Below are 13,780 nucleotides of genomic sequence, written 5' to 3'. Positions count from 1 at the left end.
AGTCCTTTAGGTGCCTTTTGGCATACTACAAGTGGGATATCATGTGCCTTTTACTGAGGAGTGGCTTCCGTCTGGCCACTCTACCATAAAGACCTGATTGATTGTCCTTCTGGAAGGTTCTCCCATCTCAACAAAAGGAACTCTGAAGCTCTGTCAGAGTGACCATCGGGTTCCATGACCAAGGCCCTTCTCTCCCGATTGCTCAGTTTGGCCTGGCGGCCAGCTCTAGGAAGAGTCTTGGTGGATCCAAACTTCTCCCATTTAAGAATGATGGAGGTCACTTTTCTTGGGGCCCTTCCTTGCTGGTACACTTCCCCAGATTTGAGCCTTGACACAATCCTGTCTCGGGGCTCTACGGACAATTCCTTAGACCTCTTGGTTTTTGCTCTGACATGCACGGTCAACTATTGGACCTTATATAGACAGGTGTGTGCCTTTCCWAATCATGTCCAATCAATTGAATTTACCACAGGTGGACTCCAATCAAGTTGTAGAAACATTTCAAGTTCAAACAATGAAAACAGGATGCACCTGACCTCAAATTCGAGTCTCATATCAAAAGGGTCAGAATGCTTATATATATATATATATTTTTTTTTTTAAATGTGAAACATTTCTAAAAAAGATTTTTTAGTTTGTCATTATGGGGAATTGTGTGTAGATTGCTGAGGAATTGTTTTTATTTAATCCATCTCAGAATAAGGTTGTAACAAAATGTGGTAAAGTCAAGGGGTCTGAATACTTTCCGAAGGCACTGTATAACCCTGATGCATGATAACATGACAAATGGTGAGAAGGGGATGTCAGGCTGATTGTGTTCTATAAATTAGGCCTACCCCTTCCCTCCATGACATATTCCCAATGCTTTTCTTTTGGGGGGGAGATAAACTTTCAATGCTGCATATAGATGGTGGCTTCTATGAATGTAATTGTCTGCATCATTTCCAATCCCATATATATATAAATAAACAAATAATAGTAGTAGCGAGAATGATTTATTTCAGCTTTTATTTCTTTCATCACATTCCCAGTGGGTCAGAAGTATACATACGTACACTCAATTAGTATTTGGTAACATTGCCTTTAAATTGTTTAACTTGGGGCAAACGTTTCAGGTAGTCTTCCACAAGTGAATTTTGGCCCATTCCCCCTGACAGAGCTGGTATAACTGAGTTAGGTTTGTAGGCATCCTTGCTCACACACGCTTTTTCAGTTCTACCCACACATTGTCTATGGGATTGAGGTCAGGGCTTTGTGATGGCAACTCCAATACCTTGACTTTGTTGTCCTTAAGCCATTTTGCCACAACTTTGGAAGTATACTTGGGGTCATTGTCCATTTTGAAGACCCATTTGCAACCAAGCTTGAACTTCCTGACTGATGTCTTGAGATGTTGCTTCAATATATCCACAATTGTCCTTACTCATGATACCATCTATTTTGTGAAGTGCACCAGTCCCTCCTGCAGCAAAGCAACCCCACAACATGATGCTGCCACCCCCGTGCTTCACGGTTGGGATGGTGTTCTTCGGCTTGCAAGCCTCCCCCTTTATCCTCCAAACATAACGATGGTCATTATGACCAAACAGTTATATTTTTGTTTCATCAGACCAGAGGACATTTCTCCAAAAAGTATGATCTTCGTCCCCATGTGCAATTGCAAACCGTTGTCTGGCTTTTTAGTTGCGGTTTTGGATGAGTGGCTTCTTCCTTGCTGAGCGGCCTTTCAGGTTGTAGATATAGGACTCGTTTTACTGTGGATATAGATACTTTTGTACCGGTTTCCTCCAGCATCTTCACAAGGTCCTTTGCTGTTGTTCTGGGATTGATTTGCACTTTTCTCACCAAAGAACGTTCATCTCTAGGAGACAGAACGCGTCTCCTTCCTGAGCGGTATGACGGCTGCGTGTTCCCATGTTGTTTATACTTGCGTACTATTGTTTGTACAGATGAACGTGGTACATTCAGGCGTTTGGAAATTGCTCCCAAGGATAAACCAGACTTGTGGAGGTCTACAATTATTTTTCCTGAGGTCTTGGATGATTTCTTTTGATTTTCCCATGATGTCAAGCAAAGAGGCACTGAGTTTGAAGGTAGGCCTTGAAATACATCCACAGGTACACCTCCAATTGACTCAAATTATGTCAATTAGCCTATCAGAAGCTTCTAAAGCCATGACATTTTCTGTAATTTTCCAAGCTGTTTAAAGGCACAGTCAACTTAGTGTATGTAAACTTCTGACCCACTGGAATTGTGATACAGCGAATAATAAGTGAAATAATGTCTGTAAACAATTGTTGGAAAAATTACTTGTGTCAAGCACAAAGTAGATGTCCTAACCAAATTGCCAAAACTATAGTTTGTTAACAAGACATTTGTGGAGTGGTTGAAAAACAAGTTAATGACTCCAATCTAAATGTATGTAAACGTCAACTATATTATATATATATTTTCCCCTAACCCTACCACCCTTCCCTAATAGTAATAATTTGGGTGTTCCCGAGTAGCACAGCAGTCTAAGGCAGTGCATCTCATTACAGATCCTTGTTCGATTACAGGCTGTATCACAACTGGCCGTGATTGGGAGTCCCATAGGGCGTCGCACAATTGACCCAGCGTCGTCCGGGTTAGGCCATCTTTGTAAATAAGAATTTGTTCTTAACTGACTTGCCTATTTAAATAAAAGTTAAATTAATAAAATAATTGGAGTAAAACTAACGGACAAAAACTCTTACATATATATATGTATAAATATATACATTTCACTCCCAGTGCTTTATTGCTGTTGCTATGTAAAAAGGTCACTTCATGAAAGAGCACAGCAGCACACACACAAAGAAATCTTGGGAATAAAACAATGCACACTGATCACACACTGTACAGAGAGCAAGAACTTCTTGTGGCAGACAGCTCTCGCAGTCCTCACTCTATACTATGTGTGGTTGTGATGATAACCAGTGCTCGCCTCCCCCAGCACACAGGAGAGATAAAGACTCCCAATGCAAGGCAAGTCTGGAGGAGGTTACACACCAGAGGGGTACAGACTGTGTGTGAAGAACTCTGATATAATTTGTGTGTGCGCGCGTCTCTCACTCTGTGTGTGTGTGTCATGTTTATCACACTGAGATGAGTCAAGTCTTACAACGACAGAGGAGAGATATTCATAACAAACAGCTAGAGGAAGAGATTACTCACTGATCAGTGCCCATTCCAAATATCCAGTTCTTGAAAAAATAAAAAAAGTACTTACTCTTGGGGCTTGTTGGCTCCTGGGAAATAATACGAGAAAGAACATCAAAATTAGTCAGGTATGATGTATAAGGGTCTTTCTATAAATAATGGAGCCGATTTGTTACAAAAAAGTTTGTAACAAAATATAAAGGACTTTCATGCAGTTCCACATGTGTACTTAGAGGAATAAAGGTGAATACATACAAAATGACCCACACCTACACAACATAGACCTAGGAACACATCCTTTAAGCAGGGCTCATACAGACATTGGCAAGTCAAATTTCAGGGACTTTTTCAAGCACTTAAATTGTCATTTTCAAGGACCTCAATGTTATACAATTGCATAATTCATATACCTGTACATATAGGGCACGATATAGAAAATCCCCTCCCCACAAAAAGCATGCAAAGTGTAAAAAAAAAATTAGGCCATTAACACTAAGAATAATGAATTGTTTTGGCCTTGCCATTTCATTGATAGTCATTATTACGTTCTAAAACAGCTGAAAAGAATGTGGACATTGCCTGACTAAATAGATTGGATGCATGGCGACTGTGGTCAACGCAGGCACACATAATAAATCCATGAGTAGCGGTAAGCATTCATCTCACCGTCGCTGTTTTTAAAATGAGTGACAAAAAACAGGATTTGTATGGAAAGCCAAGTTGAAGCCAGCATTAAGTGTTATCGTCCTCATAATAACCGCACGCGGTTTAACCACAACAGAGTAGAGCAAAACCATTCAATTGAAGCGGCAGGAAACAAACAAGTGGCCACATCTCTCACAAAATATGATCAGAAATGAAATCACAGATAATTATTAGTGAGCAGGAGAAGTTATAAATTGGCAAAAAAAAATACTTTTCAAGCACCAAATTGAAGAAATTTCTGATTTTTTATGTAGGCTTTTTCCAATAATTGAATTTCTGAGCTCCAAATTCAAGTAGGCTACTTCAAGCCCCTTGTTTAAAATTGCAGGTGTAACATGGAATACATGTATTTGTTATTTTATTACCAGGTCATATTGTGAATAAGCACACTAGACGATGTAATTTGTCGTCATTATATACACAATAATTAATAGGAAACGCATTCGGTGTTGCGCAATAGTCTATCCTACCCAGTTGCGCACAGTAGACTCGGTGTCCAATTCGAGGCACAAAAACATATGAAAATATGAAGTCATTAACTTGCTGTTTTCTCTGTCAAATCTAACAAGACCCTGCTGTAAATCAAGCAGAGAACAGATGATCAACATCAACTCTCTAGGGATCCAGGCACAACTGTCTTCACCTGCATAACGAATGAGATACCGAATGAACATTCCTCACTAAAATCAGCGCTATCACAAAATCAGTTCGTCATTTGACTGTCATTCAGAAAAATTGCTGGACACCAAATGCGCATCCAATAAGTATTATGCATAATTATTGAAGACCAAGTTAATGCCAGTATCTAGGTTAAGTATCAAGGTAAGGCGACTCTTTCAGTTAGAAGCATTCGATTTTGAAATCGCAAACATCATTTTGGATTTGTGCGCCAATGAAAACAGTTTCCACCCCAAAACACAAGGAGACACAAAATGTAGTTACACTGCATTTCTGAGATCTCCACATAAACCCCCCCCCCCKAAAAAAACTGTCCAACAGCTAGATTCAGGATTCTTACTGGGTCAATGTCTAATTTAACTGATTAATGCTTAATATATGATTTAACTTACACTGCCATAAATGCAAGGACAGAAAAGTAATGTTTTATGTCATACAAATCCGTCAAGACACCAACCATGACAAAAGGGTTTAACAGGCTTTAAATCCACTCTTGAATTGTATTGAATATAGTTATGAGCCCATCTTATATATTCATGGGATGAACTTAAGCAGTATTGGCTGATTATTATAAATGACTTATCAACCATTGTAACAAGTTGTCCAGTGTAGGAAATCCTCACTAGATTATAGAAAGACCCATAAGCAGTATATTATACTGTGTGTGTGTACTGTATAAAACGTGTATCCACCCACCCCGGTTCATCATGGTCCTCCTGGAGTAGCGTCGGCTGGGCCTCCTCTCAAACGATGCAGACCTCCTGGCTTTGTTGCCCTTGGTGGTCTGGTACTCAGTCTTCCCACTGGGGACAACAGGGTCATATTCATTAGTGCACACCATAGCAAGATGGTTTGCAAAGGGAAAAGGTAAACAAGCATTTATTATTGGACAAGTTCAGGTAGTCCCCTCCCCATTTCATTCGGTTTCGTTCCTAGTGAATACAACCCAGAACAATACACAGGAAGGAGGGGGAATGAGAGCGAACCCAACCAACCCACCAGAAGGCAGGGGACAGTCAGGTAGTGGGTGCCCAGCGTAAACTGAAAACAGGCAGAGATAGGGAGGTTAGGCCTCCCTTGCAATCAGACCACCAAGACTGATCCAGATAACGACTGGAACTTCTGTTGGGGCTCAGGATCCACAAAGGGAATAACATACAGAAAATCCTTAGCTAGATCCAGCTGAAGAGAAAGCATGAATTCAAAACACATGTAATTGTAATAGTTGTAATGAGGAAAAAGAGGGTTATTGGAGTCAAGTTCAGTTTGTGGAAGAAACTTCAGATAGTGGCAGAAAAGACTACATGAAAACAGCAAGCGATAAGATTCCTTAAAACGATGAGCACGGTTTACGTTGAGTCCAGAGTTTTGACTGGTCGGGCCACATGGTCAGGATGGAAACACCAGGCCATATGGAATATAGCCAAATTCTAGAGTTGAGCAGACAGAGAATCAGTGTTGTTGTACTGCTGGGGTACTCCAGAGGAAAAATAAACACAGAGGGTGCACCAGTGCAGTGTGCCGTTACTTGTCCCCTCCCTCATACCCCCAGGGTGGCATTCAGTTCTCAACTCCTCGACAAGGTGTTGTGACACGGGACTGACCCCTGCTGAACTCTGTAACCATCCAACTAGAAACACCCCACCTTGAAATAACAAGGCCCCAGAGAGAGCCTGCAGTGCGTAGTTTACACTGCAGCAAGACAAGCTATTATTACACAACGGACCAAGGTGAATGTTGGAAGTTTAGCGAGTTTCATTAGGCACAGTCAGCTTAATGAGAGCATATGGTGGGTTGAGTCCTATTAAAATTATAATCTGAGGATTTGTCTTTTGTGCAAATTGTAGGAATTTTAATAAGCTGATGAAATATGCATTATAAAAATTGTGTGGAGACTTGTGCAGTGTGGACTGTACGCTAAGTAGTTAGAAGTACGCTAAGCAGAGCGCGCGCTAAGCAGAGTGCACACATGCTGTTCAGTAGCTACCTGTAGCGGAAGCGTGATCCCATGCGTATGAACCCGGAGCGTGCTGAGCCCTTCTGGACCGGGCCGCGGAGCCGGAAGAAAGCATGGTGTTCCACAGCACACTTCCACAGGTGCTTACAGGCCTTGGGGTGGTCCATACGGAACACAAACGTGTGCTCCTGCTCTTTACCCTGAGACGGAGACAGACAGGAACATAGCATGAGCAAAACTTTACTGTGTCACAGCAACAGGAGACAGAGGAAACACACTGACATGAAGCACTGGTAGGACACATGTTATAACTAGGGCCTAAAGTTTATTCCTGAAGAAAAAACAGAGCCCTAAAACAGCATATGGTGGATGGGAAAAATGAGCCTGGTTGTAGACATGTTTTAACTGATTGGTTATGGTTCCAGACAAGCTGATTGTACAATAAGAACTGGTTTGTACAGTAGGTCTCCTCTTTCCCTCCGATGTGGATGAACTTGACAATATACAACAACCCTATTCCCTGTGTTTCCCTCATTTGAGTCAGCGCATGGCCATGCAGAGAAAAGGTTGCTTGCCCTGCAGTTCCCAATAACTTCCTCATTAACGCAATTTTCCATCATGCCTCGACGAGGCAAATTAAATTCCTTCTTGTGTCCTAATCAGTTATGCCAGAGTAGCAACTTTCTCAGCAGTGCTCTGTCCTGCTGCTAACCAGCCCTATTCAGTGCTCTGTCCTGCTGCTAACCAGCCCTATTCAGTGCTCTGTCCTGCTGCTAACCAGCCCTATTTCATGCTCTGTCCTGCTGCTAACCAGCCCTATTCAGTGCTCTGTCCTGCTGCTAACCAGCCCTATTCAGTGCTCTGTCCGCTGCTAACCAGCCCTATTCAGTGCTCTGTCCTGCTGCTAACGCAGCCTCATTCAGTGCTCTGTCCTGCTGCTAACCAGCCCTATTCAGTGCTCTGTCCTGCTGCTAACCAGCCCTATTCAGTGCTCTGCTAATAGTGCCTCATTAATTCAGACACAGGAACAGGGTCACAAAGAGAATACATTCACAGGGCGGATTAAGACGTCAAAACAAAGACCCCGGGAGATGAGAACCAGAATACCTTTGAGAGCGAGAATGTGCAGTCCAGTGTTGGACACACACACACCAGAGATTAGTGGTCCCAAAGTAAAGACCCGGGCCACATTCCGATGGTGCAACACATTCCAAGTGGTCAGCTGTCAGATTGACTGAGCAGCAGTCCCCATCAACTGCTAGTGATGATTTTAATTAGTCTACTCTCCCCCATTACAACACTGTCTAGCCTTTCCTCTTCTCTACCTGAGGGCATCACATCTACATACTGTACATGTCGCAGCACTTCAGCATATTACGAGTCACATCCATCTACTGTGTATTGCAGGATTCCTTTGACTACCGCTTCAAATAAACCTCATTCAGTTCTTTCCCAAAACATTTGGGTTTGAGGCATAGCGTATAACTGCACCCACACAACAAATTACTTTAGATGTCTGAAAACATCTTGACAAGGTGAAGTATCTTTGACCATAGAGTGAACTCCCACTTCCAGGTGTTCAGCAGTGTGTAGTTGACAGACAAAGACAACCAGTGCCAAAGCCTCGTTAGCCTGTCTAGTGACGGCCCAGCCAGGSGGGGGGGGGGGGGTGTTTCCACATTAACAGCCCGGTCTAAAGGAGTGCTAGGAGCTGCTGTAAAGGCTGTGGATGCCACAGATGCCTGAGGGAAAGAGCTGATGCTTTAATGGACTCTCCCTGGAGATGAGCCCGGCCAGGCAGCCTCGGAGAGAGACAGGACATGTCCTCCTAGGAGGTGTGTGGAAATCCACACATTCATTCCCACACACAGAAACCTCCCTCACACAAAATAGGCCACAACAAACCTACCCAAAGATATGCCTCTGCTTCAGAACTGACCTGGGCTATACTAATCTCCATACACACCCCCTCACAGATAGGCAAACATCCTAGTCCAATGAACACATCTTGATTCCTGGGTATAGGCAGGCAGCCTACAGTCTACATGGCTTCTTGAGCTGCTGCCCGTCTCCCTCCTTATTTTATTTATTTTTTATTTCACCTTTATTTAACCAGATAAGCTAGTTGAGAACAAGTTCTCATTTACAACTGCGCAATGGCCAAGAAAAAGCAAAGCAGTGCGACACAAACAGCAAGAGTTACACATGGAATAAACAAATATAAAGTCAATAAACACAATAGAAAATGTCTACATACAGTGTATGCAAATGAGGTAGGATAAGGGAGTTAAGGCAATAAATAAGCCATAGTGGTGAAATAATTACAATATAGCAACTAAACACTAGAGTGATTGATGTGCAGAAGATGAATGTGCAAGTAGAGATACTGGGGTGCAAAGAAGCAAAATAAATAACATAACAGTATGGGGATGGGGTAGTTGGATGGGCTATTTTGTGATAACAAATTGGATGCAGTCTGAGTAGAGTGTTGGAGGCTATTTTGTAAATGACATCGCCGAAGTCAAGGATCGGTAGGATAGTCAGTTTTATGAGAGTATGTTTGGCAGCATTAGTGAAGGATGCTTTTTTGCTAAATAGGAAGCCAATTCTAGATTTAATTTTGGATTTGAGATGCTTAATGTGAGTCTGGAAGGAGAGTTTACAGTCTAGCCAGACACCTAGGTATTTGTAGTTTTCCACATATTCTAAGTCAGAACCGTCCAGAGTAGTGATGCTGGACGGGCGGGCAGGTGTGTGCAGCGATCGGTTGAAGATCGGTCTTCCTGCCCGTCTCCCCCCAGCAGCACATTGTTATAAAAGCAGCTTTGTAGAGCTCTGCTCCAGCCTCCGGTGGTATACTGTAATAAGGCGGTTTTCAATTTCAGTTCAATACAAAGCCGTTTTATTGGACTGGAACAAAGTAACTGCCTTTACTGATATTATGTGGTCAGAACAGAAACAGGGCCAGAGAGTATAGGCTACAAATTTCAAATAGTACTACCACAACATAGAGAGTATGACTCAACTCTCAGTCAAAGACATACTTTTCAGTTTTCAGCCTAAGTAACAAGTGACATTAGGACCATTCATGAGGAGACTCTCTCTGCAATGACAGGAGCTTTACAGAAAAGTACAGGGGCTTCGGATTGTATTGAAAAGTAGTGGTAGAAAATGGACATTTCAACACCAGCTACTATAATTCACTAAGGCAGTACACAACAGAACAGCATGATGGAAGAGAAAGAGTAATGCAGCATGATAAACAGAACAGGATGTGAGCATGGATACTTCAGATTCAGACCCAGGTGGAACCAACTATCCCCAGCTACACCAGGGCCCTCAGAGAGACTGAGTGTGGGGATAAGTGTATGGGAAACTGCCCAGTAGAAAAGAGTAGGGGGTAAGAGCAGGGATCATGGCTGCCCCCACTGTGTGTGTGTGTGTGTGTGTGTCTCAGAGGGTTGGTTCATTACCTCCTCGGTCTCCTGAGCCTCTTCTCCGTCATCCTCCACCACCACCAGGGTCAGTGTGCTCTTCTTAAAGTCTAGACGGGTGATCTTGGGCCTGGGACACACACAGAAAAGCACACAATTACAGGGACAATTAAACAAGAGATAGTGATCAAGACCCACAAGTCCTTGAACTAGTAGAGACACAGGTAGAGATCAAGTACGGCCAAAGGTCTTACCAGAAGAACAGGCCTATCTTGGTCTCTCCCTCAAACACCAGCACTCCAGTGGGGGTCAGTCCTAGCTGGTAGTCATTTCCATCTCGAGCCTGAAGGGACAGACACAGCCATTCAGTGTTACAGTTTACTTACCATCCTTAATCTCCACTAGCGTCTTGTTTTTATACCAGTAGAGCCCTGTATAACACGAGAGAGCGAGACAAAGAGCGAGCAAGAGATATAAGAGAGACCCCCATCCTAGTGTCCTCACCTTGACCATGTGCATGTCCACCCCATACATCTCCAGCCACTTGGCCTTGTTRAGATAGTTAATCTCCGCCTGCGATGGCATCTGGCCCCTGGGACGGAGCGGAGGGAGAACAGGCAGAAAACAGGGTTAAACAGGGGATAAGGTCAGTGGGTGACGAAGGTCACACGCAAAGAACGATGACTCTTGATGAACAATGACTGATGATACTAAATCATATAAGTGACAATAAAATCTCAACCATGACGAAGTCATACATCACAGGTAGCTCATGCATGTGTTCCAGGTTAAAAAAACACCCACTGACGAGATTTAGCATCTGTTACATCCCCTATAGTACACGAGTCAGGGTAACCTCGGGTCAAGACCAGCCCACACTGAGACATGCTTTAAATCCATTTCTAAAAATAAGCATACCTAACCCTACTTGGGAATACCTCAGCCCCAGTACATCAAGGGTGATCAAATAATATAACAGGTGGATGACCTACACTCCCCAAGGAAAGGTCATTAAGTGAGAAGCTTAAGTAGCCTAACCCTATAGGCAGTGAAATACAGGAGAAACTCCTGGCTGTAACCATCGTATATACAGTAATGTAAAGGCTGTATATGACCGGCTATACAACCTCTAGACATTGGTAACACTTTACAATACCTTACCATTAAAACATGCTTTATAGAATGCCATATTATGGAGATATCATAAATTGTTATTCAGACATTTTCTGTGATATAATTGTTTTACCTGCACTCCTTCCAGGTGTTGAAGATGGCCAGCTCCATGGCCTCAGTCTGTTCTGGCATGAAGCGGAACTCAGACACCAGATCCAGGGCATGCTCCCCAGGGTCACAGTCTCCCAGCTCAGCTGGAACACAACAGGTAACATACTGAGTACTTTAACCACAACTCAGACACCAGATCCAGGGCATGCTCCCCAGAGTCACAGTCTCCCAGCTCAGCTGGAACACAGCAGTAGACATGGGTTCTCTGAATCACTCTAGAAGGTTGATTAAGGCCCGCTATCTGGGGTCTGGGATTGTTTGCCAACGAAAGTGATGCTAATAAGCAGGTGTATGTATTCTTCCATCACCATCATTTGGGTCCCTGATTTAGGATGTATAGATGACCTGTTAGCTATTAATGACATTTGTTATTTTGAATAATTCCTTTAAAGTTGCATGCTTCAATTTCTCAAACCCACTAGGACACTAATATTAAATGACATCCAAATCATATTTAAGTGGAGCAACAGACATCCAATGATGCCTCACTCCCCTCTTTCCTTACATAGCATCATGGAGATAACCCTGTCTGACTGCAGGCAGGGGTATATATAGGGCAACCATATGCTATCTGGGTAATGGAGGTGAGGAGAGGCTCTTTGTTATCAGTGATTTGCTGCAGACCAAGGCAGAGTAGTGATGTGTCACAGAGCTCAACGTGGGGCTAAGGGTCAGGGCCATGACAGGGATGGATGTTGCTGACAGGGTAGAGAAGGGAATGCCTCACCACCTCCTGGTCATTGGTCTACAAATCAAATTAAGTGTGTGAAATATGGACAGACGTCCAGCCTAGCTGCCAAACAGAATGGAGTCGAGCTACCGACCGGACATTCAGTAGGTTACATTGAAATCTGAGGCTTTGACTAACTGCTTGAGGGTCCATTATTTGACTTGCTGGACATTTAGCTAGCAGGCATCAAGCAGAACAGAATACAGTCTGAAATCCTGATATCTATTCTACCTAAAATACATAAGACAAAGTGTGACCGTTTTGTTTGGGAAGGGCTAAAGAGTGAGTTTTGAGAAACAAAAAGTGGTTTTGCTGTAAATAAAGGGGCTGTGTTGGTGTGGATGACTTTCATGAGAACTCCGAGCGAGAGAGAGAGACCGGATAGTGAGAGAGGGAACGAGGGAGAGGGCTGGATTAGGGGGCCTTTGCAGAGAGCTGGGCTCTAATGAGCTTGCATTTACCCCCACAGAGGAGCTGGAAGAGAGGGGGCTCACTTCCATTCAGAACAACCCTGGAGTGCCCATTTACAGTTGGAACACTGAGCAAGGACTGCAGCCTCAGCATTTGGGCCAACTCCTTTGGGCAGTGCGGCGGCAGCAGCACACATTCTTGAAGAGAGGGTAGCGATAAGCCCAAATTATCTTCTATTTCCACAAATACTCCACCATGTTAATAGGCTCTGAAAGGCTACTGTGGCGATTTGGTCTCTCCCTGCTGATAGCGAAGATGGCACCCCCTCAGAAAACTGCAACTTGGTGGTTCTCAGTCAAGAAGAGTTATGACAACCACACCAAGACATTGGGCCATCGTTCTTACCTTGCAAAGAGAAGGCTGCCAGCTCCACTGCTGTGTCGAAAGGACATTCCAACCTGTGATACAAGGAGGAGTGTTCAGTAGGGAAAGAAATGCTGCTGTCTTAGTGCTGTGCTTTCAACAAGGTACAGTACACACTAGGCAAGGATACTGTCTGAAGAGATCAGTCACAGCTGTTACAGTATTCCCGCAGTAGTTCCCTGCTGTATCCAACAGCCCGTTTCTCTCTCCAGAGACAATACACAACAACCCTGTGTTATTGGATTGCCGGACAAACATGAACACGAATCCCCATGTAGTGAAAATGGATACTAATATCCACAATCTACTTATTTGATGTAAATAGTTTCTTTCCAACATCGCGTGTGTAATCCACTACTGTAGCTAAGCCTCTTAGCATCTGTATCATGATGCAACAGAACAGATATAGCTAACATGTAATGATGTACTTGGCCTATAGACATCAACCATGTTAAATATATTGAAGCACATGAAGTCTACACTAATGTAATATACTGTATATCTAATATAGGAAGAGCAAACCAGTGGGTGAGGGAGGTTACTTACTTGCCACTGAGGATATCTTGTTTTAGTTGCAATACAAATAGATATCTGTGAGAATAAAAGGGTAATTTGTTCACAAAAAGTCCAGATTAATGTCCCCAATAAATACAAATGTCATAAAAACAATTGGTGATTATTGAATAGTAATAGGACGACGACAACAAGGTGACCTGGTCAACTCCTCATGCAGGTTGTTGGGTTCTGAGGAGTAGAATTTGACCCTCATGTGAAGGCAGTATGGGGGTCCGACTGCACAGAGGTAGGGGAGGAACGGAAGAGAGGAAGGAAAGAAAACAGAGGTTTGAAATGAGAATGGCATTAATGAAATCCATCTGTTTCTGGCTGTTCCATCAACACACCCATCATTATACATCTCTAGATCTACATTGGTACAGAAAATAGGCAATAGAAGGGCTATAGCTCGTGTATCTTCAA

At 43.2% G+C, this 13,780-nt stretch overlaps 1 protein-coding gene across 6 annotated transcripts in view; it reads right to left on the bottom strand.

The window, feature by feature from the left end:
- epb41l5 (erythrocyte membrane protein band 4.1 like 5) overlaps positions 1-13,780 on the bottom strand; it is a 43,051-nt gene that overhangs the window by 19,182 nt on the left and 10,089 nt on the right. For all 6 annotated transcript variants that reach the window (XM_024005597.2, XM_024005578.2, XM_024005615.2 and 3 more), the window contains 10 exons: positions 13,516-13,594; positions 13,349-13,393; positions 12,785-12,837; positions 11,201-11,321; positions 10,459-10,546; positions 10,209-10,297; positions 9,994-10,084; positions 6,551-6,720; positions 5,260-5,366; positions 3,251-3,269 (listed from right to left, as the gene is read on the bottom strand). In XM_024005597.2, the coding sequence (XP_023861365.1) occupies positions 3,251-3,269; positions 5,260-5,366; positions 6,551-6,720; positions 9,994-10,084; positions 10,209-10,297; positions 10,459-10,546; positions 11,201-11,321; positions 12,785-12,837; positions 13,349-13,393; positions 13,516-13,594 (862 nt within the window). The remainder of the gene's footprint in view (positions 1-3,250; positions 3,270-5,259; positions 5,367-6,550; positions 6,721-9,993; positions 10,085-10,208; positions 10,298-10,458; positions 10,547-11,200; positions 11,322-12,784; positions 12,838-13,348; positions 13,394-13,515; positions 13,595-13,780) is intronic.

The sequence above is a fragment of the Salvelinus sp. IW2-2015 genome, linkage group LG2, assembly GCF_002910315.2.
Source record: "Salvelinus sp. IW2-2015 linkage group LG2, ASM291031v2, whole genome shotgun sequence".
In the NCBI taxonomy this organism is placed as follows: Eukaryota; Metazoa; Chordata; class Actinopteri; order Salmoniformes; family Salmonidae; genus Salvelinus; species Salvelinus sp. IW2-2015.
The sequence above is the reverse complement of the archived record's forward strand: the minus strand, read 5'-3'. Positions and strand labels throughout refer to the sequence as shown.